The sequence below is a fragment of the Malus domestica genome, chromosome 03 (assembly GCF_042453785.1).
Source record: "Malus domestica chromosome 03, GDT2T_hap1".
Classification (NCBI taxonomy): Eukaryota; Viridiplantae; Streptophyta; class Magnoliopsida; order Rosales; family Rosaceae; genus Malus; species Malus domestica.
In genome coordinates, this window is record NC_091663.1 from 24411462 (window position 1) to 24437502 (window position 26041).

Genomic DNA, 26041 nt, shown 5'->3' on the forward strand with positions numbered 1-26041 from the left:
CTCTATGATCCAAAGCGGAAGAGTTACACCCCCTTTTCTGCTAGAAGAAGAGTTAACGTTTGAGTGAAAAGACAAGGCAACATGCAACTTCAAACCTGAGTCAGAAATCAGTTTGAAAAGCCCTTCATATAGAGACCAATCATATGCAAGAGGAGAGAAACGCTCTACGATTCCCCACCAAACCTCAACTGCAATTCCGTGGACACCAGCCAACTTGAGTGCTTTCAGAGCTACAGTTAAGGCCTTGATTCTGAAACAACAATAAATCGAGCAATACATAAGGAGATTCTGTCTCACTTGAAAGGAAACTAAATTAAAAATAAATAAATTTAGAACCATTTTGAAACGCACGTGTACATAACTTGAATTGGGAACAGATCAAAATAGTTAGCTGCAACCTTGTAGCTAATCATACTCTGTCGTTTAAAAGAGCATAACAATTAAATTAAGAATGAAAATGCATCATAGCCTCATCAACAGAAAGTCATAATAAAACTTACTTCCTAATCCTTGGACGCCCTGTACCATCAATGCAAAAGGCATCAACAGGCATCATCACATGTATGGGAATTCTCTTATCTAGGGATGATGACAATATCGAGGACCTCGAATTCTCTCGTGCTTCCATACTGCAAGCAACAAATCATATAATTATAACATTCAAAAGCAATAAACAAGCTCAGAAACTTCTCTTCAAATCAATTTAAAGCATTCGCGTCTAAATTTCATTGTTTGAATTTATTAGCAACCCAACTGAACCTAGTCAAGTATTCACTTTAGTAAACCCTACAGAAGCCGTGCAACTCAAAAGAAAACGGGAAAATACCGTAATTGTGTGAGATAAACCTGAGAATACTGTTTCCGGCAAGGGATGGGCTGCAGCAAGTGAAGAGGCCTTTTTTAAAGACGGGAAGGGTCAAAACGTTTCGGAGGAGGTTTCGGCGGTCGGGCTTGTCGTCGAAACTGACTGCTCTGAAGCAGAAGAAGCTCCTCCTCGCTGTTGTGCATTTGCAGACGATTGCCATTGTCCGCCATTGCCATCAATAACAGAGAATCTCTCAGCGATAGAGAGAGTTGCAACTGAAATGTAACGACTGACTTTTTGTGTTGTGGTATTTTTGGGTGTCTGTTTAGTTTTGTGGGCTCTTCACAGGCTTATTTCTACTTCTCATACATCGCTTATTAATTTATATCATATGATTGTTTCAATTGTTCAACAGCCGGGAAATAATAAAGGTGTGTGAAAGGTAAAAATGAGTGCGTGGATATCACCACTCAAATTTATCTTTGTATGTATTTTTTATTTGTCAAAAGATATTTATATTAGGATAATATATTAGGTAACTTAATTTTTAAACCAAATTTGCAAATGTGTTACTAATAAAAAATAAACATTTTGATTTGACTCCTAATTTTCAAGTATTGAGCTACGAATCAACTAGCCTTTCAAATTCCATACTTGTAGTAAACACGCAAAAAGTCGAGAACTGCGTGAAAGCTTGATGTTGATGGTTCAAGATTGGGGTGGGTAGAGTTCTCTGCCAATTTGGAATAAGGAGATCTTATTTACAGAGGTGTTTGATGTCACTTTGTTCTAACAAAATCTGGTTGATAGTTATTATCCTCTTGATACAATTGTGAGCATATGCAAAACATTGATGAGTCAATTGGTTAGATGTGAGCTGAGCTGAAGCATGAAGCATGTATCTAGGGAGCGGAATTGTGTTGCTCATCAGTTGCCAAATTGGAGTTTTAATATGGATCTCGGCAGCTTTGTCCTCAATAACCCACCGTGCAGCTTGCCTGGATTGGATCAACTCTCGTAGATGATTTTATTGGCGTTGCTAAGCTGTGTTGTGCTTGTACAGATGTTTTACGTTAGGTTCTTTAAATATCTTCATTTGAATAGAACTAAAATTAAAATAGAATGACACCAGAAAAAAAAAAAAAAAAAAAAACACCACTCCCTCATCAGACACAAAGACATAAGCTAAATTCTCAATGTGTATGTAGTAATCAACAACTCATTATGTAAATCTAACACCCTTGTATATGTAATCTCAACCTAAGACGTTTGACCCCTCCCAAACTTTCTTAGTAGCTAAACGAAACCTTTCAGATGCCTTTTTGCAGTTAAGCCTTTATACCAAAACCAGACATTTTTTGGTGTAACAAGTAATGTCACCTTACCATTCCCATCCAAATGAAATTCATAAAAGAGTGCAAAAGAAAATTGAGCATTTGTTACATAATATCACTACAACATAACTAGTCTTTTGTGGCGCACAAAGAGCGCCGTAAACGATTATTCACAGCGTGAGCCCCCAAGCAGTAAAAACCCATGTCATAAAAGATGTTTTGTCAAATACGACATTCTATAGTAGCCGTGAATAATTTAAGCAAAACACGTCGTAAATACTCTTTAACACTGTATCTAATACTCTTTAAGGCAAGGCATGCCTTAAAGAGTATTAGATACAGTGTTAATGAAGTGTCGTAATACAGCAAAAACAATTACGGCATACCTATGTGCCGTAATTTATATTTGATATGGCGTTTGTTTAGTGTCGCAATACTGTGAAAGCAATTACGGCATACGTCGTACATCATAGATGAAGACTAACATCAACAATTAACATATATATATATATAAGAATCGACAAAATTACACATTTACCATAATACAATAATTTCATAAATAATCATATTGTCAAAATGTATTACAAGTTGAACAAAGCTAAGGTCAATATCAAACTACACATGAAATACCAAATAGGCCTCTAATAACAAAGAAATTTGTCACTTGAAAGACTTCACTTTTCCTTGAACACCTTCAAACTGAAGGGAAATAATGAGATTTATGTGGGATTTCTAGTGACTAGCATGCATATACAATTCAAAATTCATATACATACGCAACGGAAGCATGTTATCACATAATATCAAAGCTATAGTCATGCAAATCCCCTTCAAGAAGCATAGGTATATATAAGATGCATTGTAACATTTTATTGAAGAACAAAGTGTAGGAGTAGATTTATACCTCTTGATCTAGACTTGAGACCAAGGATAGACCACCTCCAAGCCCTTTATTGTTGGAACTCCTTGAGCCTAGCCTCCCTCCTTGCTTCCTCCACTTTGGTAGAATGAGTGCTCCTTGGTTCTCCTTTAGTCTCCAAGATTGAAGACCTCTAAAGATCCACACTCACTAGTGTAGTGAGATGGATGGAGGAATAACCAAAGGGAGATAAGATGATTAGCTAAGTCTCCCCTTTGGTGGCCGGCCTATTGTGTTTGAGAGAGAGATATATGTTTTCTCCTTTTGTTAAATCAACACACAAAAACCCTTATGAAACTTTTCACTATAAAGTTCCTTTTATAACACAAAGAAACAAGTCAACAACTTGACTTTCTCTCTCCCTCTCTTTGGCCGGCCCTTTGTGTTTTGTTTTGGGCTTTGGGCTTTTATCATTTCAAGTCATCCTATGCTTTAATAAAAGCCCAAGGGGTTTAGGCTCAATGGGCCCAAATAAACCCGAACTTTTCTTTAAGCCCAAAACGATCTTTTATCGCTTTTATGATTTCTTTAGACTTTCTAATTAATCACAACACTTAATTAATCCAATTAATTATTTCCATCATCCATTAGTTGTCTCACTACATGAGTGTATCGGTGTACAATCATTTTAGGTTCTAATTAGCAAGGCAGTGAGGTGATTGGCACCAATCCAATTGATTATATTTAATCCAATCACTTAGTGAATTAAAACTTACTTTTAATTCTCCTTCTTCTTTGACGACTACTTATTTAATCATCTAGAAGAACTCACAAGCCATGAGTGACATCTAACCATATATCATGGCTACCCAAGCTAATGTAGAATTTGTTCGGAGAACCTATTCAGTTGGAATTACAATGTAATTCGATCATTCTCTAAACAATACTCTCAATCACACTATTAGGGTATGGATATATTATGTCAAACCCCTAATGTGATTATTCCATGTTATATGATTCAATTGAGTCGTATAGGAACACTTTCCTTTATTACGCTCGATACTTCGGCCGAAGATTCCTGAATCATATCTTAGAGTATTCAACCTCTCATAACGAGGATTAGAGATCCCTTGTTGCGCATTCACTTGCCTCCATGGCTAAGTGGCTTAACCCCAACTATGCCGTGGACACCCGCGGATGGAGTGACTTTGACATAATCAAAGATTAAGGACCTAACCACAAGACAACTATGATGCCTCAGGTCAAATGACTACTTACATTATTCCAACCATTAGAGTTACTTGCTTGACATGTGAGTAGACCTCCATGCAAGTACTCTCGTTCGATTGTGTTCAGTGAACTCATTCCCTTAATGAGCACCTACATACATATCTTAGTGTCACTACATGAATGGGATGAGACTTTCCATCATTCCAATTGAAGGGGACATAGTATGTACTGGTCTTTGCATTGTCAGTATCCCTCTGACAATCATATGACCAGGAACCTTTTGGACATGATGGTTATGTGAATAAGGTCTCTGTAGTCTAACATCATTAGATTACTTCTTCCATCGATCCATTCTCCATGGATTCACTATTTAGGACATATATCGTTTATTGAGATAGTCCTAATTAGTATCTTTGTCTTTTGATGTATAAGAGTCATCTATACACACATTCATTGTCCTGAAAGGTTTTTTCCAAAGATTGACTTTTAGGGCATATTTCCAACACAAACAAAGTTCTTTGAGAATGAAATACTACTCCTAATGCTTGAACCACACTAATTGCTATCTCTATCTGCATAGACATAAGCATATGGAGCAAAAAAAAAATCTATTGTGCTGCTATATGTAGAAATACACATTTAATCTCAAGTAAGAAAAGTGATACTGAAAGAAAAACTAATCACTATCATACAAACCTATATCCCAAATTATGCCTTCACAATTTTATTGTTTTACACTCATACATGTATCAAATGACTAAAATATACACAAATTATGCCTTTAAGGTTTTATTGTTTCCTATAACCTGCATAAAAATCATATACTTGCAAGTAGATAAATTTATGAGTCTCTTAACATTTCATGCATGAAGAATTGATGCGGCATGTCACGCCCCGATCCCGACATACGTCCAAGATCGACACATGACGTCACTAAATGCCCGTAACTCAACGTACCCCCGCCTGTTGGATATGTACAAATTATAATTCAAAATACAGATGCATAATAATTTTGCGTATACTTTATGGCGGCATCTAACCTCTTCGTTAGACTACCTATGTACCCTCAATAGGGATCAAGCCATTCGTAATTCAACTTTTCACTACACTCGAATATTCATCACATAAACTGCCATATTTCAACATAATGCACAATTCAGAGCGTGCAACATCTCAAGGAACAATCGACGAGGTGCAATAATAATCTATAGCCATATTGGTCAACGGTATATCACGATCATAACAATTACATCCAATAATCACACCCAATAATAACCCATACAACACACTGACATGCAGGGCTAAAGCAATACAGTTCGGCCGAAGCCTATATCTCTAAAGCTGAAATCAAATCCAAGGAACCAAGTCATCAAAAGGATTCCGGACCATCACTCAGACCACTCAACGAAATCAAACTCAGGATACGATTTCGGACCATCACTCAACGAAATCGTAAAATCGAAGGGATTCCGGACCATCACTCAATGGAATCCGAACCAAGATACGATTCCGGACCATCACTCAACGGAATCGAGTGGAAGACCAAGGGATACAACAACGGTTTGAAGAAACAATACAAGAACCAAGTACTTAAGATACAAAAGCTCACCGAAACAAGAAATGGAACAATGATACGATAGGTGAAATAAGTCTCGAAGCAACAAACCCCATGACATTGGGTTAATGGTCCACTACTAGCCCTCACATTTCATCACATCATACCAATCATGCAATTCAAACCACATTTCAAATATACACGTCAAATCACATTTCATAAAAATAAATCGATGGCTAAATATTAAAAATAACAATTCAATAGAAACCATATTTATAAAACCAAATCATATCCACATAGGATAATAATTACGAAAATAGGATAATCACCAATATCACTTATATTAAAGTCACTCACATAAATGATCCTTTATCAAATCAAACCATCTACTATGTAACATTGCAAAACTAGAAATAACCAAATGTTGTGCACGGAGTTTGTCCTCATAAATGGTAAAATGCCACCTATTGGTAATCACACATCTTGTTCCTTTGTGAAACAATATTTATCATGATATGAGTAGTGATCCATTAGAGCTATCACTGAGATGTGAAACCATGCCAACTACATAACATTTTTCTTAAACATAAATGTTTGGACTTCATTAATAGCAACCAGATAAAAAAAAATTCCATATTATTTGTAGCACATTCTTGCATAGCAATTACAGGAAAGCAAGACAACCTTGGAAGGAGCATGAGAATAAAACTTGATCCCACTTTTAATCCCACATGACTTATAGAATAGCTAGCTAACGTACCACAGTTGAAATCATCAGGGAAACATAATCAAGACCAATATACATCTTTGAGGGTTGGAAATGTAGAAGTATAGTTAAACTAAAGCTATAAGGGACTTTCCAGCATGCACTAATGTACTATTAGATTACCACATAACACAAGCATTTACAGCCACTAGGGCTAGGTGCAAAGAAAGTAGAGAAGTTATTTGACGAGGTCTAACTCCAAGAAGATAATATCAATAACCACTTCCCAATAGTGTAAAAGAGTTAATTCAATACTACTATATGTGCATCAACATGGTGCAAAGACTGCAGCTCATGTCTCACAAATTCTATAATCTATAAAGACATTGCAATCTAGCGACAACTAAATAGAGAGCACCTCCCTTATTGCTTCACTAATCTCCCCAAGATAGCACGATAATCAACCAAAACATTTCAACCAAATGTATGTTCTCACAGTAAATTAATAATCCTAATTCTGCAGATATATAGCATCTCAAGAAATACGATTTCCAATCTTTACTTAATTATTGGAATTCTAATTCTTTAATTCAAAAACTACCTCTCATCCATACTGAAGAATGCCAATTTGAAATAACAAAATTCATTGATAAAAAAAAAATATTCAAAATAACAGAACCAAAGCATTCCAAATCCAACAGATGACAAGAAACCAAAGTTGAATACCTTATCCCAATAATCTGAACTCAGAAAGCTAGAAACTTTAGATACCATGCTGCTGAAGCTGGATCAAGAACTCGTTTGGTTTCTCTTTGAGACCAAAAACCCAAGGCTGAGACTTGATAAATGATGGGGGTATACTATCACCTTGTTAGTGAACAAAACAAAGCAGATCGAAAATGATAGTGGTTTGAGAAGTTGAGTTTAGGTAGGTAAATAGGAAGAGGGTAGAAGACCACAGGCCCCCTACACTCGTCCACACCCTTCTCCGATTCGTCCCCCTTCTTTTCCCTCCTTCCTCCTTGGCCGAGACCTCCCCCTCATCTCCTTTTCCTTTTCCCCTTTTTGATTGGCTGCTGCCTAATCTTTTTTTCCACCTCTAATTGGTCCCTTTCCCTTTCTAATCAATCGGTCCCTTCACCCAAATATGTGTTTGGGCCTTTTACCCATAAGTAGAAGTTAAATAATTCCTACTATCTATAGTTTCACAACTTCAAACGTCCGTAACTATACCGTTATAATTCGGACTTGCAAACGGCTTTCGCCTATGCGCTCGTGGCTTCGAGACCTATTTGAAAACGTTAATTTTGGGAATTAAATCGAATAGTTCAAACCCAAAACTATTCGATTTAATTCCCAAAATTAACAGAATTAAAATTAACTAATAAAAATAACGTAATCGTGAAATACATATTTAAATAACGAGATACGTAATGAATAGTGAAATTTCGGGGTCGAGATTTCATACGGCAAGTACAAAATTGGATATTCGATCAGTGGATATGGTTATCAATTATGATATCCCCACAAGCTCTAAGGTAAGACTCACTGTTTTTTGACCTAGTGGCTTGCTGTTATCAATTTACATCAAAGTTAGCCATTTATCTAGTTTTTGGGTCTTAATATATTACAAATTCAACATCAACATAAGCACCAACAAATTTCAATTTTTTTTCATTTCTTTTTGTTCCGTTTTCTTCAATCCAATCAACTTTCTTGGGAACTAAAACAAAAGGAGAGAAAGGGAGAGTTCCCAACCCGTCTCAACTTCATCTTTGGATACTAGGCGCTGGGAACGGATAGAGTTCCCAACCAAGATACTCTAGCTAGTCAAAGGAGATGGATTCAGTTGGTAAGTTAAAAGCTGGTCAAAACAAAATGTTAACTTAGAAATTGATAAAGACTTCAATACTAATAAAATTAAGTATAAACTTTTCCACTCATTACCGTTGCATTTGCAACCTCTTCGTTTAAAAATTCACCAAAGACTTGAATGCTACCTGAAAAATAGTAAAAATAAATAGAATAAATAAGTGAATATAAATCATACCAAAGGAACTCAATCAAATTATCCTAAGCAACAAAGTCAATAATTTAAGTACTAGGCTAAGCCCCACAGTGTTATTCTACTGCTACAACATACTCACAGATTATTTGGATTTTCAAAACAGATTATTTGGATTGCAGTATCACTGTAAGTCTGTAACATCTCCATCTCCTTTGCAAAAGTAGAACCTTGCTAAGTACCCCATGTGACCTGGAGGTCCGGGACATGCATACAAAGAAACCCAAGTCACTCTGCAATCCCAACCAAATCACAGAGAGAGAGAGAGAGAGAGAGAGAGAGAGAGAGAGGAGCAAAATTAACGAATCCCCAACACCATGATTAAAATTCCTCAGAATTCTGAAACAAAACCAAGTCTGAAATTGAAAATCAAGAATTTTATGATGACTTGTAAAATGAAAATTAAAAGTTGTGATTTTGTATTCAATGACAAATCGAAAACAAGCACTAATTGGTTACTAATTGACAAAGGGTCTTACTGTCAACACTTGAAATAACAAAACCCTAATTTGCACTCAAATTGCCAAAAATTAAACAAATTATAATTAACATTTGATTCCAAAATTGACCAAATCCAAATCCCTAAATTCAAATCCAAATCCCTAAATCTAGAAAACCCCAATTTATTTCAATCTTAAATCCCTAACTGCATACCTTATTTGGAACATAGATGGTGGTCAGGAGTCAGGATCGTCAAGTGCAGGTGGTGGGAGAGAGTCGAGAGTTGACAGGAGATGATGGTGGTATCGTGGTTGGAGACGAAAGAGATATCGAGGCCGCTGGGATTGGGAGATACGAATCTTAGAGAGTGAAAGTCGAGAGAGAGACTGCATGAGAAAGGCAGAGAGAGATAGACAGAACCTGAGATATGTGAGGTAAATGAAAGCTGTAGATTGAATATTATAGGATTGTGAGATACAACAGACAATGCTTAAGTCATAAATATTTTTATTTAACGACTTGCATAAAAGTGATGTTGTGAATACAAGATTATGCGTAAGTATTACGATATGAACTTTATGAATGTCATGAATAATATCATTTAAGGCATACCGGTCTGTACGCCGTATATTTCAAGTCGTAAAAGACCCAAACTATTAGCATATCTCTATGTCGCTCCTAACTATTGATTTAAGGCTTTCCAACATCGACGGTAACATTCTCGTTGATATTGGTAACTTCAGCAACTTGATAGATTTAAGCCTGGGAAATAATCAGTTGAGCGAAGCAATTCCAACTTCAATACAAAGGCTACAAAATCTCCAACATTTGTATTTGAATGATAATGAACTGGGAGGACGTATCTCTAAGAAGTCTATCTTTAGGGTCCAATTTGTTAACTTCTAAAATACCATCTTCCTTGTGGGAACTCAAGTATATACATTAAACCTAAACTTGTCATCCAATACTCTAGTTGGACCACTCTCAAATGACATCGGAAAGTTTGTGGTTGAAAAAGATAAAAGAAATATCTTTTATCTGCACTCCAATGAAAATACAAAAGAAAAATGAATTAAAGAAAAGTTACACTTTAAATATTTCAAATTAGTGATTAATCAACCAGACAGTCAGTTTCAATGATCTAACATACCAGGGACATCATACAAAAATTCAAGTAAACCCCGTAAACTCTCAACTCCTCAACTCCATCACTCTACCACCATTGTTTATTATTCACCTCTTTTTCGAGCTTTTCGATTACAAATTTATATATGGCAAATTGAACGGTCCACTTCGAATCATATATACATAGGCAGAAAAGGAAAAACTAAACTCCCACCTCATAAATTAATTAGTAACCAAACAAAGCAAAATTCTTGGAGACCAGAACAAACCCAATTGAATTTTCATGCAAGTTATTATAATTGAAAAAAAAAAACATATTTTGAAGTGCCCAAAATTTAAGCTTTACACCATATTCTGTTCTTCTAACACAAATAGTTCTTCGGCCCTTAGGTAGTTTTTGTGGCTTTCGATCAACTGTTGTACTTATATACAAAAAGTAAAATAGTCAATTGTAGACATTGTATAATATGCCTACTTCATATAATTGCTAATAAAGGAACAAATATTCCTTTCTTTACTGACATTAAAAGGAACATCAATTCTATATAATGTCCATTGCTTTCATTCTCAAGCCCACACCACAGATAAACTAACGAAGGATTCAACACTTAAGTGAACTAATCAATGTCATTTTATATATTAATTGCTATAACTCAAAAGCACGGAATTGTCTTCAACTTTTTTCTCAATTCTCAATACAACGAATCATAACAAAAGAAGGAAGAGGATGATGCTTACTTGTTTATCGTTGATAACATGCATCTCTTTGATTAGTCTATTGTCTCCCCCATGCTTCTCAAATTACTTAACTAAGGTATCTGTGACCATATAATACAACAGACACACTGCACAAAGATATAAGCAAAATTTGAACGACAGATAGGGGCGGTGGAAATTTTGTAAATAAAGTGAAATTCGATCCAAAATACTGTTCACTTGAGGTTGAACAATGCAATTGGATTTCCTACTTTAGATTAAAGTAATTGGAATTGTATAATATTATAAATATCCAACAAACAAAGCATAAGGCCACACATTTTATAGACAACAGCAAGCCACCACTAGGCACTACCACCACCCACAGGTATAAATGGATAGACCATTACCATAGTCTAAAGTTGAGGGAACTTGCAAGATACCCACCAACTTCAAACTACCGTTCAACCTTGACCGAGCAAGATACATAAATAGAGACGGAAGAAGGAAAGAGATCAGCTCAGCTTTTGTGAAATTATATTAAATTCATTCTAGCACTATATAGCCAACCCATTACACATGTCTGTCTTGCCACTTGTCACTAACAAAGAAACTAGTAAAATAAAGGGTTAATCTCTGTTTACTACCTTGAAGTTTCGTGGTTTTTAATATTTGGTACGTGAAGTTTTTTTTCATCCCAGAGTCATACCTCTAGTCTTAATTTTGGGACAGTTTCATACATCCGTTAAGTTTTCCGTTAGAAATTCTGTTAACTGATGACGTGACATCCACGTGGACAATAACTTAGTGCCACATGTCAATATGGGCCCACTTCAATATTAAAAAATTGAAAAAAAAAAAACAAAAACACAAAAAAAAACAAAAAATCCCACTCGTCCCTCACCCCCCCCCCCGCACCATTTCCTTCCCTTCTCTCTTCTGCAACCCTCACCTCTTCCCTCGCTTCTCCCTTCTCTCTTCTCCAATTCCACGCCTCTGTTCTCCTCGCCCACATCACCCTCGCCGTCGTCCTCATCACACTCTTCATCTTCCTCATATGCCGCTGCGTCGCTTCGCACAGTGCAGCCACCATTCTCTCCCTTCTGATCCTCGTCAAGGTCACCAGCATCTGCTTGAACATGTGGACGTTGGACAACGCTGCCGCCTGCAAGTCCAAACCTCAAGCCTTCTTTTGTAATAGCTTGATTGTGAACGAATCTGAGCTCTGCACCGTGCAAATATCCAGATTCAGTTTTATCTCCAATGGTGAATCAGATTGCCATCTGGGTCTTCCCCATTTCCCCTGAAACCTCATATTCCAACTCCTAGTCCAATTCGGCTCCCAGTCCCAAATGGGTCAAATTGATGGAAAATCGAGAGGTGCTGGGATTTGCAGAAGAGAGAAGGGAGGGAGAGGGGCCCGGGGGGGGGGGGGGTGAGGGATGTGACAGCCCGTCCCTGATTTTAAAAGTTTAAAAGTTTTAATAAAGGATTTTACAAAAATGCCCTTTGAGGCACGCGCATTATTCGAGGTTAATCGTTGTGTCGTGTCATCTAAGATTTGTTTTCTTGACATATCCTCATAGTACTCGTCGCTACGGACGTGTGGGCGCTGACGGTTCGTTATTTGGAGTTATAACGAAAAAAGATTTTAAAGTTTGAAGTTTGGGCATTTTATAAATTTTATTATTAAAATTTGGATGGCCCAGATTTAATGAAGAATTAAATGGATGGCTCGGATGTGAAGGAAAACAAAAATAAATAAATAAAAAGTGAAGGAAGGTTTTGTGTGTGGGTGTGTGAGTGTGAGGAAGGAGAAGAAGAATAAGAGATTGGGCAGAAACTGCCCAACCAAAGAAAGAGAGAGCAAGAGCTCCGGGAGAGAAAGGAGAGTGCTGGCGAATCAGGAGAAGAGAGATGGAGAGGATGGCTAATCGGAACAGGGGAAATGAGGAAAGGAGAGAGGGCGAGAAGCGGAGGAAGAAGAACAGAAATGGGTTTTCAACCCATGACCCGCGCGGCGACCCGCTCCCTCAAGGCCATTTTCCGACGGTTTCCGTCCAAATTTTTGGTCTTCTTCAACCTCCCATCAACCCCAAACACCTGCAAGATATCCTAGCATCCTAATTGACCCAAAAATTAATGAATTTCGTGGTGATTTCGCGAAGAACACCCACACGGGTGCCGTGACTTTCTTGTTCAAATTCACCCAATCCCGAAGCAATTTCTTTCAATTGCCACCACCTATACACTTCTCTTGAGGCCTAGAACAAAGCCCAAGCATTGGTTGGGACGACGAAGTTGATTTGAAGACGAATTGGAACTCACCCAATTCTAGGGTTCCGCACGGATTTTGGTGAAATTGGAGCTCTTCCAGTCCAAATTGGCCTTGGCATTAGGTATAAAGTTTACTCTACTCATTGAGATCTTCAATTCTGTATTTGTTGAGAATTTTTTGAAATAGTTGGATTTTCCGGCGAGTCGGGGCGGCCAACCGCCACCCGCGGCGGCCCGTGCGGCGGCGCGTGGCCAATGGCCCGCCAATTTCATTCTTAGCATGTGTTTAATGTTCTAAGTTCAGTTTTGATAATTGATGGACGTAAATTGAGTACTTGAATCTAAGTTGGTTACGATTCGTGGTTAGGTGAAAATGTGAATTGACGATCCGACCGTTGGATCGTCACCAAACTTTGATACGTTGTAATACGTAATATTTGAGGATTTCAAGAACTTACGGATCAGGAATCTGATTTACGGATCTTTCGGAATTGGAGTTGTAAGTTCATAATATAGAATGTTAACCGTCACTTAGTTTTGGAAATTGACGGAGATCCGACCATTGGATGGTAATGAAATTTTAGGATGTTGTCCTAGAGGTATATTGTGGACCTTTGGAAGTTATGGATTGGAAATCTGAGTTGCAGATCTTCCGGATCGAACTGCGTAGTGACGTGTTTTATATAAGTTATATATTCTATCGATATGATTTCTGAAGTTGGATTTGATTATTGTTCTAGACGCCGATCGTCATGACGCCTTGATGTGTTGTGCTAAGGAGTTGTTGGGCGAACTCCAGGTGAGTGGGCAGTACTTTCTATTTATACCTATATGTTATTGAATTTCCCAGAAATTGAGTTTTAATGAAAGTATGTTTCTAAAATGCCATGCATGCATGATATGCATGATATGAATGATATGAACGATATGAATTATAAGAATTGATAATTGATGCATATATATATGTGAATTGGTGCTGTGGATGCACATGTGAGTATCAGGTGAGTTTTATGTTATGCATGTGAATCATTGATGATGTGTATTATGTTGATAGCTCATAACCTGCAATCATGGTGTTAATGCTTATATTATTCACCCGCACCGCACGCTCACCTTGGATCCAAGTAGGTGCATGTCGTACAGACCATGAGAGGGTTCCGACATGTCGTATAGACCATGAGAGGGTTCCGACATACTAGTCGTACAGACCACCGAGGTGGTTCCGACTAGTAGGTGACTTTAGATTATGTGCACAAATGATTGATGAGAGAAGCACTAGAGCGTATTATTACACCATTCATGTCGTACAGACTACTTCAGGTAGTTCCGACTCATATGCAATGTAGTGCCGTACAGGTCACTGAGGTGACTCCGGTTTGGATTGGATATTGAGCTATAGAATTAACCGTACAGGACCAACTGCAGGGTCTCCAGTTGATTCATTATTTCACCTGTTATTTTGATGCATTATTCATTCTGTTTTTGACAGTTATAGCATGGCATACTTTCTGGCTTTTAAGAAAAATTGATGATTTGAGATATAAGAAAAGTTATATGCTATTATGCTATTTTCTGGGAAAGTATACATGTTTTACAGCGAGGGGTTAGAAATGTTTTAAATGAAATGTTTTCGAAAAACTTTGTTTTACTGACCCACTCAATTTTGTTTTGCGCCCCTCCAGGTTTTAGATAGCAGAGCTTTGGTGGCCACGAGGAATTCAACGGTGTTCTGACAGAATTCACAAAAGTAGGACTCACCCTCAGGTGTTTCATCTTAGTAATTGTATTTTTCAAAGCTTCCGAACTGTGTAAATGGTTACGTCACTCTCACGTGACTGCCAGCATGCCCTCCTTCGGGACGGGGTGTGTCAAGGGAAGGTTGGGTTTTTTTATTTTTAAATTTTTTAATATTGAAGTGGGCCCATATTGGCACGTGGCGCTCAATTATTGTTCACGTGAACACCACGTTATCAGTTAATAGAATTTCTAATGGATGTATGAAACTGTCCCAAAATTAAGTCTTGAGGTATGACTCTGGGATGAAAAAAACTTCATGTACCAAATATTGAAAATCACAAAATTTCAAGGTAGTAAACTGATATTAACCCTAAAATAAAATACCACTTAAAAGTTGTAAATTGCAAATTGAACCCAAACTATTACAATTTGAGCCCAACTTGATTTCTTGTGATGGAAGAAATCACGGAACATGACAGTGGTCAACAAAAATCATTTCCAAATTGAAAGGTAAAAATTATTTCCAGATCTTCTGTGCCTCTGAGCCCAGACTCTCATTTCTAACTCTAGCTGTTTAGGTCTCTCATTTTCTCACTGACAGTGGTGAAGCTACGTGAGGGTAAAGAGTGGCGGCCGCCACTCCCCTAGCCGGAAAACACGCCTAAGAGCGCTCGTTCAGCCCCTCCGCTCTTGTCGGAAATGAGAATTCCCGCTCCAGTGATCTGGTTTCTGTTGCTGCGGGGGAAACCGTCTTCAGCAATCGCCGTCGTTCAAGAGAAGGACAATGAGTCAGTCTTTCTGTAGAAGAGAGTGAGAGGAGGTGGGTCGCCGGAGTAGAGAAGGATTGGTGGTGGGTCATCGAAGAAGATAAGGATTGGTGGCGGGTCGCAGTGAAATTTGGTTGTTTGTCCAGATTTGAAAAGAAAAAAAAAGGTTTTCAAATGGGTAAATTATTGCTGGATTATTGTTTGTGTTTGTGCTTATGTTTGAAATGGAGTGGTGATGATGAGAGCAATGGCAACCATGGCACACAGACGTGCGGAGATGTTAGGGACGAAAGGAATAATTGGGTTGTTTGGATGCGCGTCTTCCTTAAACACGAGGGTGTTTGGTTGCTAGTTTTAATAAGAAAGGTAGGACACGTGTTTTAATTTTACTGAGTGACATTGTAGTCATTGAAAAATGGGTACTGCCCAAGTCTTGTCCTTATTAACCTATTTCTCTCTTTTTTTTTCAATTTTTTATTCTTGTATGTATCTTTATTTGAGAATTGTTATTGACACTTTAAAAATCTCATTCTACACTCCAAACTTTCTAAATTTAGAAATAAAAATACACTTGTGAGGAGTGTAGAATGAAATTTTTGGAGTGCCATTAACACTTCCCTTTTATTTTCTCTTTTAAGACTCTCACCGTATTTATCTTAAACTCTCACATTATCTATAAATATTGTATTATTTTTTAAAAACAATGTAAATATTGTTTAATGCTTATTTTACAATAATTTAAATACATCTAAGCTCCTGATTAGATATCGCCTAGGTCTGCTAGGTCCACTATTTGACTAGCACCTAATATTTTTTAGGATATAATCCTTACCAATTTAAGCTTCTTACATTGTCTTTGATCTTACAACAGCTTTGATGAAAAATTATTTTTTGTTATGAATATTGACTCAAAACTTTGCTAAAAGCAACCGCTTCGATTGAAATTTGAACTCTTTTAAATTTCACCCCTCCTAGTCCCAGCAAATCATGGCTTCGTCACTGCTCAATGACCTCGAGCCCAGAGCCACCCGGTCATTCCTCACCTCGTTCATCTCGCAGTCCCCGCGAGAACCACACAGACAGTAAATGGCCTCCGTCGTTCTCCTCCTCTTGCCTTCCTCTCCCTCCTCTCCCCCTTCGTCGTCTCCCTTCTCCTCTCTCCCTCTCTCTCTGGAATCGATCGGTACTCGAAGAGGATAAAAAGATATGAAATGGTGTTTAGGTAAGTAGCTTTTCGGCCCCTTGTTTTCTATTTTTAATTTAATTTTTTCCCAATTCTGAAATCAATTCTTGCTATTTCTTCTGTGTATTTGCTGAAATTTGTATTCAACTAGTATTAGATGTGAATTTACAACTAAAAGCATAAACTAACTTCAGCACGCCTAATACTGTATTCTCATAAAACCCTTCCCGTGGGCGACTCCAAGTCTCAAATTTCAAACGGTACGAGGTTTTTTTTGAACTCAAAGTTTGCAGTTTTTTTATTGTCTACTCATTCACCCGCCAATAAAAGTTGCACCCTTTTTGTTTTATTTTCTGTATTTTCTTGGGTTTGCTTCTTCTACTGTGATTCTGTGTTTTTAATTTTTCTGGGTTCGGCTTCTTCTGTTATTCCACTGTCTATTTGTTTACCAAAATAACAATTTTTTTCTACATTCTGTTATATTTCATTGCGATATCAAATAAAGTTCGTATTTTAAAATCTCACTGCAATTTTTTTGGTTATACTGTTGGTGGGTATCTCTAATTATGCCCTGAAGGAGGAAGGCAAAGAGAGGACAGACCTGGGTTTGGGACACAAAAGGGATCTTTAGATTTCTGTAAAAATACTTTGTGCCTTTTTGCTATTGGTGATGAGTGTTCATGAATATTTATGCTTTAATATAGCTGTTACAGAAGCAAGTTGTTTAACTAAAATCCTAAGAAGATTAGGGTAGAGTATGGAGGCTGTCTCATTATTGATTGTCTGAATCTCTGCAATCTCTGAGATATATTTGGGATATTTTCAGAGTGATATTCGTCAGGGTTCAAGAAAAACTTTGCTGCACTGCAATATAAGAGTATCTGGGTTAAAGAAATTCTTTTGATTTAAGCACTTAGCTGCTGGATTGCATGAAATCAGTATTTAAAGAAATTTTTTGTATGAGAATGCATTAATAGAATATTTTTTTGCCCAAAAAATTAACTCACAGAGCTTCCTGTGAGTTAGTCTTAAGCTTTTGATTCAAATTTTTTTAGAATTATTGTCATTTTTTTTAATCTCTGCTGCTGGTTTTGATTTTTGATTTTTTGATTTTTATGCGATGTTCATCTGTGTAGGCACTCAAATTAGTTTTTGGAGTGCATCTTGATCAGACCACCACAAAAGAGAAAACGGAAACAAAATTCAGAGCCATCAAAACAAACAAATGCTGGTCTGTCCTAAAAAAGGTTGGTTTGTGTACTTTTGAAGAGTATAAGGAAAAAGAGAGTATTGATCATGGTGTAGAATCTGATGGTAATGTGGTTGAAAAAGATAAAATGTTGCATGAAAAGATCTCGGAACTCATTGACGAAATATGCAGCAGCGAGCTGAGTTGATAAGGAGAAACAAGGAGAAGTGTGAAACAGTTGAGCGGCTTTTGTCCCATGTGCATAAGCAAACGGATGAGAACAAAATTTTGAGGATTCATCTGGGAATCCATCAGGATACTACTGATCATACAATTACAATCCATAAGAATGCTACTGATCATACAGTTACAAGGCAAATCAAGCCTCATTTTTCAAACTCTTAAGTCCATGAGGCCATTTTTCCATGGAAGGCTCACTGAATGCTTTGGAACTTGATCTTAATTATCTACTTTTCAACTTAATTAGGTAGCGTTATAAGCTTTCAAATGTATCTGTTCATATGCTTTCATAATACATATGAAGATTCCAAGTAAATTATAACACATTTCAGTTTTTAATTTTCTGTTTATAGAAATGGAACTGAATGCTTCGTTATTTTGATCTTGCAGCTGAAGCCAAGTCTGGATAAAGAGAAGGATATCATGGCAGGAATCATGGACTTGATTGAAGGTGAGGTTAAGAAAGTGTGCTTTAGCACCAAGATTGGAATCTGGGTGTTCTGAGTTTTGTTTTGTTATGATTTTTTATAATCTAGATGCTGAAATACTTGGAGTTGGAATTAATAAGAATCGATTGAAACATGGATTTTTTTATTAGATTGGTGGCTGACATAGTTAAGAAGTAGTTTAAGATGCAGTGGTTAGGGAATATTCTTTAACTGAACATATTTGTTTTCATGAGGTGGATAGAATCCTCTGTAATTTAATTAATTAGATTGAAATTTGGGGCCATGTCTAGATTCTTAAACTACGGTGGTTAATGGTGGTGGTTTCGTGGTGGTGTAGTTCGCCATGAAAAATGGCGATGGTGGTTGCCTTGCTGTTTCTGTGCAGCGAGCACATTATCGAGAGAGAGAGATGTGAGGGAAAAAGGGAGAGTGGTACAGAGGGAGTGAGACATGAGGGTGGTGGCAAGGTGGTGCCTTGCCAGAGTGGCAAGTGAGGTGGTGTTGGCTGCTCGAACGGGAGATTGATGGTGCACTAGAGAACTTGACTCCTCTCTCAGTCTGGTTTCTGGAGAAGAAAACCAAACTGAGTTGTGTATTAGCAGAGTTTGAAATGAGGGTTTTTAATCTGTGGCATGTTATTGTCTTTATTTAATCTTCTTTTTCTGATGGACAAGTGAAATAAACTGAATGAAAACTTGGAGAAGAAGTTCTGATTTTTAATATCTTCAGTCGGGTATTATTGCAATGCCTTTGACAATTGAAATGTGAATACATTATGTTGTGTTATAAAAGACTTGCCTCGGGGTGATCCTAGGAGGCCTCGAAGGCTAGCCGCCTCTGTTTTCCAGAAGTCGGCGTAAGGCGTCGTTGGAGTGCGCCTAGGCAGCAGAGGAGCGCCTCAGGGCATCCATGCATTTTTTTTCTTTCGATTTTTTGCTTTTTTTTTCTTTTTGTTTTTTTTTTGTAAAAATACCCAAACCAAAGCCGTTCCCAACGAAGAAGTTGAGTTGCAGAACCGTACCAGGGAAGACAGATGCGAGGGTTTTCTTTTCTCCTGACTTTTTGTTTTTTAATAATTTTTTCTCTTTAAAATTTAAATGGTCTCCACTTTGTTGACATTTATTACTCCACTATCTTTTTTTCATTCACTTTTATTTTTTATATTATTTTTTAGATAGGTAGATAAGTATCTTTTTATTTCCTTTTGTTTTTATTATTTATAGATAAGCATATTTTTATGGATATTCTCATAACATTCCAACAACAAAAAAAAGATAAACATCTTTTTATTTTTATTGTTATATATTATTTTCTTAAAAGAGACATCATATTATCTTATTTCTCTTCAGATCCTTATAGTTGCTCAACTCAACCTTTCTATTCCTTTAAATTCCCTATAATAATTGCTCCACTCAGCCTTTATTTCATTTAAATTCCTTATAATGGCTCCACTTTGCCTTTATTTCACTTTAAATTCCCGATAATTGCTTCACTCAACCTTTATTTCCTTTGATTTGCCTATAATTGCGACATTCCCTTTACTTTCCTTGAAATTCCCTATAATTGTGGCCACCCAGCCTTATTTCTCTTGAAGTTCTCTATAATTGCTTACAATAAAATAAATAATTACAACATTTTAAGACTATATGACATAGTTTCTATGTACAACTAGACATAGTAATGAAGAAGATGTTATTATCTATGGGACGCCTAGGCGGGACTATCTATGGGACGCCTTTACCTTTTAATGCATTGTGCTTAGAACACAAGTCAATATTTTTTAACTGGAGACGTGACACATAACCAAGCGCAATGGCATTTTAGGATTCATACAGCCGACCCCACTTATTGGGAAAAAGCTTTGTTGTTGTTGTTGGAACAAAAGTCCATTATCTAGACTCGAGTGTTGCTAAAATTGTTTTATAAATTCCATTGTAGTTAACAAAAAAAATAAACTTATGAAATCTCAATTATGATTGTTCATGTGCCCCTACTGAGAAATGTATTCGATATGATGGATGCTATAGAATAGAAAAATGTTTTTTTCCAGAACAAATTTACTGAAAATGTTTTCCAACACCTAGAGGTTCAAAGATATTCAACTAGAACTTTAATCTTCAGACTTTCTAATTGTTGTAGTCTCTAATGGTTTAGTTAATCCTATTAGCCTATGCCTATTGGTAGATCAATTAAAAGAGTGTTTTAGCCTATTAATAGTGTTTTGTCTTATATACTTTCTCATTGTTAGATCAATTGTGATTCTGTGTAGTTCATGTTTCTGGGTGTAAAATTGTTCATACATTCTCACATTTGCATCTAATTAGTGAGCCAAAAAGAAAATTTTTAACATTTTAAATCGCAATTATCTCCATTTCAGCCGATGCATATTTTTTCCACCTAAAAGTCTTTGATGCATGTCCTTATTTTTGAAGTATTGAAACATACATTGTTCGAAATTTGTTGAGCACTTGAAACTTTAAAAGTTAAGGCCTTGAATTTTATGATATATGATAAGTGTTTTCTATGTTTGTTGTTGATTAAGCACATGTGATACAACTAAGTCTCAGACTCTTTGTAAAGTCTTATTGTTTGAAATTAAGGGGTTAGACTTTTAATATAAATTTATTGTTTAAAATTAATAGGGCATAGGTTATTCTCATGATATTGGCTGCAAATGCACAGGTTATTCTCTTGTGGTAACTTTTACATTTATAGCATTTCAAAATTCTCATAAATACCAGAAAACATCTTGAAAGACTACCATTTCAAGTGGATCTTTTCTTTCATGCGGAAACTAAGTGTCCTTTTTCTTAACTCATTCTACTAAAACTTCAAATTATGTTCAGTTTGTTGATTGACTGTTATCACTTAAGTTGATATATTTATTTTCAATGTACCCTTTTTCTATGCACGAGTGCTTTTCTATTGCATGTTTAGAAGAATGCATGAATCCTTAGGTAACCTTCTTTTTGTTCTGTGATGTAGGTCAGATTAGGACAGAGGAAATTAGATTGTACAGCGGAAATGAAAAGACATAAAACTTAAATTGAAACAAAGTTTGGGAACCATCCTTTCCATTTATGCTTCTATAATATAGGACTGGGGTGTTTTATAGGACGGTGTGACGTTATTTATGTAAATATGTACATGTTGAGGCATGAAATGAATATTCCATTTTATAAGAATTTATGTCTAATTAACAGGTATTTAGGGTCTAACGGTGTGAAGTCATTTTTAGTGGAATTTAAGATTATAAGTTATAACGAGCGATGAGTAAGGTTTTACTGACAAATTCAAGCGTGCACAACTATTTAATTTTGTGAATAGTAACTAGCTAAATTTAGGAGACTATTGAGATTATGAGATATTTTAATTCTTTTAAAAAATCTAGGGGTATTCAATTAGGATTTTAAGTGATTCTCTCCTTAGAAATCCAGTGTATTCAATTAGAATTTTAAAGAAGTTTATAACATTCTATGTGTACTCAATTAGAAATTGATTTTAATGAACTTAACAAACTTGAGGAATTAGAGGGAATTGGAGAGATTTTGTAGTGTATTTTAAGCATCAACAAATCTCACCTCTCATTTTGAGATTTTGAGGGAATTACATCAAAATTTTATTTGGAATCTCTACTAATCAATTAAACTTCATAAAAATCCATTAGAATCTTTCAAATTCCCAATTGAATAGTTAGGAGAGAGAGAGAGAGAGAGAGAGAGAGAGAGAGAGTTAAAGAGAGTTAAACTTCTGATAAACATTAAAAACTATAAATTGCATTGTTTGCAAGCTCCAAGCAAAGAAAAAGGGTTTGAGTTGTTAAATTCAGAAATAAAAAAAAAAATTAGAATATCTGAATTTAAGCTAAATTAGTTAGCTAGAATTGTCAAAAATGGTGGCTATCTGAATTAACATTTAGGTCATTTGGCTAGCTACAATTAGTCCACATAGTACAAGAATTTGGAGACTCTTGTGAAGAATTTGGACACTAAAGTTATGTCTAGACCGTACAGAGGCGAGGAAGGTGGTGGAGTGTACCCTCCAAGTGGCGTGGCGGCATCAGTGGAGGAGGCAGCATGCATTGGGCACCCAATGATCCTCGTGCCAATCTAAATTAGTACGACAATGATATACGATAGTGATGCAATTCTATATTTGTTGTTTAGTAATATCAAATTATCAATTGTATTCCAAATTTTAATAAAACTAAATATGATTATTGGTCAACATGTCATATGTTTCTTCTTTATTATTTGGGCAAGACAACCCAATTAAAACTAAAGATATATCTCAGAATGAATTATAAAAAAAAACTAAAAGAAACCTAAAAAACTGATCAATAATACCAATATCTGTAATACTAAAAAAAGCTCATATCAGCCCGTTCCAAGCCCATATTAAACCTAGAGACCCTGCACGACCTGCCGTGCGAAGCACACCTCCATGGGATAGCCCTACCTAACTTAAAAGCTTGAATTATACAAGATAAAATTTCTAAACTGAGTTCAAAATAAGTACCAACAAAGCAACAACCTAAGGAAGCATTATTAATCAACAAGCCTCGTACCTGTTGGAGTAATCCTTCTAGGCTGCAAAGATAGGATGCCAGGTTATCACCATCCATCATTTCTAAGCAGCTGCATTAAGACATTAATGTGAACTTGGTAGAATAGATACATTTGAAATCAAGCGAATGTCTAAGAAACCCTAATTATCAGGATGGACAATTAACAAAATTCCAGTTAGGACCTTAAAACTTAGAATCTTACGAAACATGCAAAGCAGCTCCATACAACAACAACAACAACAACAAAGCTTTTTCCCACTAAGTGGGGTCGGCTATATGAATCCTAGAACGCCATTGCGCTTAGTTTTGTGTCATGTCCTCCATTAGATCCAAGTACTCTAAGTCTTTTCTTAGGGTCTCTTCCAAAATTTTCCTAGGTCTTCCTCTACCCCTTCTGCCCTGAACCTCTACCCATAGGCCTTCTTTGCACATGTCCAAACTACCGTAACCGATTTTCTCTCATCTTTCCTTCAATTTCGGCTATTCCTACTTTACCTCGGATATCCTCATTCCCAATCTTATCCTTTCTCGTGTGCCCACACATCCCACGAAGCATCCTCATCTCCGCTACACCCATTTTGTGTACGTGTTAATGCTTCACCGCCCAACATTTTGTGCCATACAACATCGCTGGCCTTATTGCCATCCTATAAAATTTTCCCTTGAGCTTCAGTGGCCTACGACGGTCACACAACACGCCGGATGCACTCTTACACTTCATCCATCCAGCTTGTATTCTATGGTTGAGATCTCCATCTAATTCTCCGTTCTCTTGCAAGATAGATCCTAGGTAGCGAAAACGATCGCTTTTTGTGATCTTCGCTAGATTGCTCCGGTCATTAGTGTGGATAAGTATATAAATGGATAGAGATAGGAAAGCAAACACAAGATGTACGTGGTTCACCCAGATTGGCTACGTCCACGGAATAGAGGAGTTCTCATTAATTGTGAAGGGTTTACACAAGTACATAGGTTCAAACTCTCCTTTAGTGAGTACAAGTGAATGATTTAGTACAAATGACATTACAAAATATTGTGGGAGAATGATCTCGTAGTCACGAAACTTCTAAGTACCAGAGTGTGGTATCGTCTTGACTTGCCTTATCTGTCTCATAGGTAGATGTAGCATCTCCTCTAGAAGTACTATTCCTCCATCCAGGGGTGGTATCTTTAACTGGTGGAGATGCACAAGGTAATGTATCAATTTCACTTGAAGCTTACTTGTAGTTTCAGGCTTGGTCAAGCGCGATACAAACCATGTAGTAGGAGTCCCCCAAGTCGCCGAGCTAGGGGATCTGCTGAAAGATGTGACTTTGAGGGTTTTCTTGAACTGGGCTGGAGGGTTTTCTGGTTTCCTCCAGAGTATAAGGCCGACTGAAGAATTTGAGGGTCAAAACAAGTCCATCAAATCTAGAGTATGTTCAACCCTGCTGATATGGGATACTTTTGCTTTTGACAGAGTAGTGGATGTATCGGCACGTGTGCTGTTACGCTTGTCTCCACATGCTTCCTTGTATCCTTCTCACTTGCCCTATCTGTTCCTCAAGCAGATGCGGTATCTTCCCTAGAAGCATAAGATGTTGAAGATGAGTACTCGAGAGCAATGCCAGGTAAGTAATCAGGTAAGGGGTTTCAGGCAGTCAGTTCCTGACTGGAAGCTTGATTCCAAGTGCTGACTGATTGCTCTCTTTCTCCTTGTCTTGCAGGTAAAAACAAGGCCAAAGGAAAAGACAAGGAAAAGCATGATATGGGATACTCTTGCTTTTAACCCTGATGATATGAGATATTCTTGCACTAGTATAGCTTGTTTGCAGAGGTATTATCGGGGGGAAAGAAAGCTGAATATTTCGAAAGGCTTCGTTGGGAGTGCCCTCTCAGATATGAGGAAGGGTTGAGCATTTTTGCAGGTCTACCTGTCCGTTGGGGATGGAAGTCGACATATATAGGAGTCTCCCTAACAACAAGTAGTAATGCTATTCATTTACCCTGCTTGGTCATAGCACGGTAGTGGGAGCTGTCAGCTTCACATGTTTTAACTCTGTTAGAGCACTTTGAAAAACTGGTCTGTGGTATCTGGAAAGCTGATGTTGCGTGTGAAGATTACAGACAAGCTTTATCCAAGGAGATCCGGCTTTTGAAGTTGGGAAAGTGGTGCCTCTTCGATTTTCGAACAAGCAATCCTGTCGAGGATCTGACTCTCGAGATTCGGAGAATGATGCCTCTTCGATTTTTGAGAAAGCAATCCTGCTGGGGGTCTGGCTCTCGAGATTCGGAGAGCAGTGTCTCTTCGATTTTTGAGAAAGTAATCATGTTGGGAGTCTGGCTCTCGAGATTCGGAGGGCGGTGCCTCTTCGATTTTGGAGCAAGCAATCTTGTTGGGAGTTTTCTCGAATGTGAGTAAAGGTTGGGCATGTTTGCTAGTCTACCTTGCCACGAAGCACAGAGATTGACACACAGGGACTTTCCAATTAGCTCGCACTAGTGCTGTTCCTTTACTCTTGTGGGTAATAATATGGTAGCTAAACCTTCAAAATTCATGTGTCTAAACTTTGTTAGTGCTGTTTCTTTGCTATTCTTTTACCCTTCTTGGTCATAGTGATGTAGTGGGAGCTGCAAGCTTCACATGTCTAAACTTTGTCAGAGATCTTTGGCTAAGTTATCTATGGTACCCATGAGCTAATGTTGCATGTGGAAAGTGGATGATTGAACAATAAGATTCACGTGTTTTCTACTTCACCAGAAATCTTCGACAGATTGCCCGAAATTTCCGCAAAGCTGAGTGTGCGTGTGACAGGTGCTGACAAGACTGAGAAAGC

The 26041-nt window shown here is 37.1% G+C and overlaps 1 protein-coding gene and 1 pseudogene across 2 annotated transcripts in view; both read right to left on the bottom strand.

Moving 5' to 3' along the window:
- The window catches only part of LOC139187744 (inactive beta-amylase 4, chloroplastic-like), a 61946-nt gene extending 60822 nt beyond the window's left edge, over nucleotides 1-1124 (bottom strand). For both annotated transcript variants that reach the window (XM_070818386.1, XM_070818385.1), the window contains exons 1-3: nucleotides 847-1124; nucleotides 501-629; nucleotides 1-250 (exon numbers count right to left, since the gene is read on the bottom strand). In XM_070818386.1, coding sequence (XP_070674487.1) covers nucleotides 1-250; nucleotides 501-629; nucleotides 847-1025 — 558 coding nt within the window. In that variant the 5' untranslated portion in view covers nucleotides 1026-1124. The remainder of the gene's footprint in view (nucleotides 251-500; nucleotides 630-846) is intronic.
- Nucleotides 1125-23029: 21905 nt separating this feature from the next.
- Nucleotides 23030-26041, bottom strand: part of LOC139194752 (inactive beta-amylase 4, chloroplastic-like) — a 32794-nt pseudogene continuing 29782 nt past the window's right edge.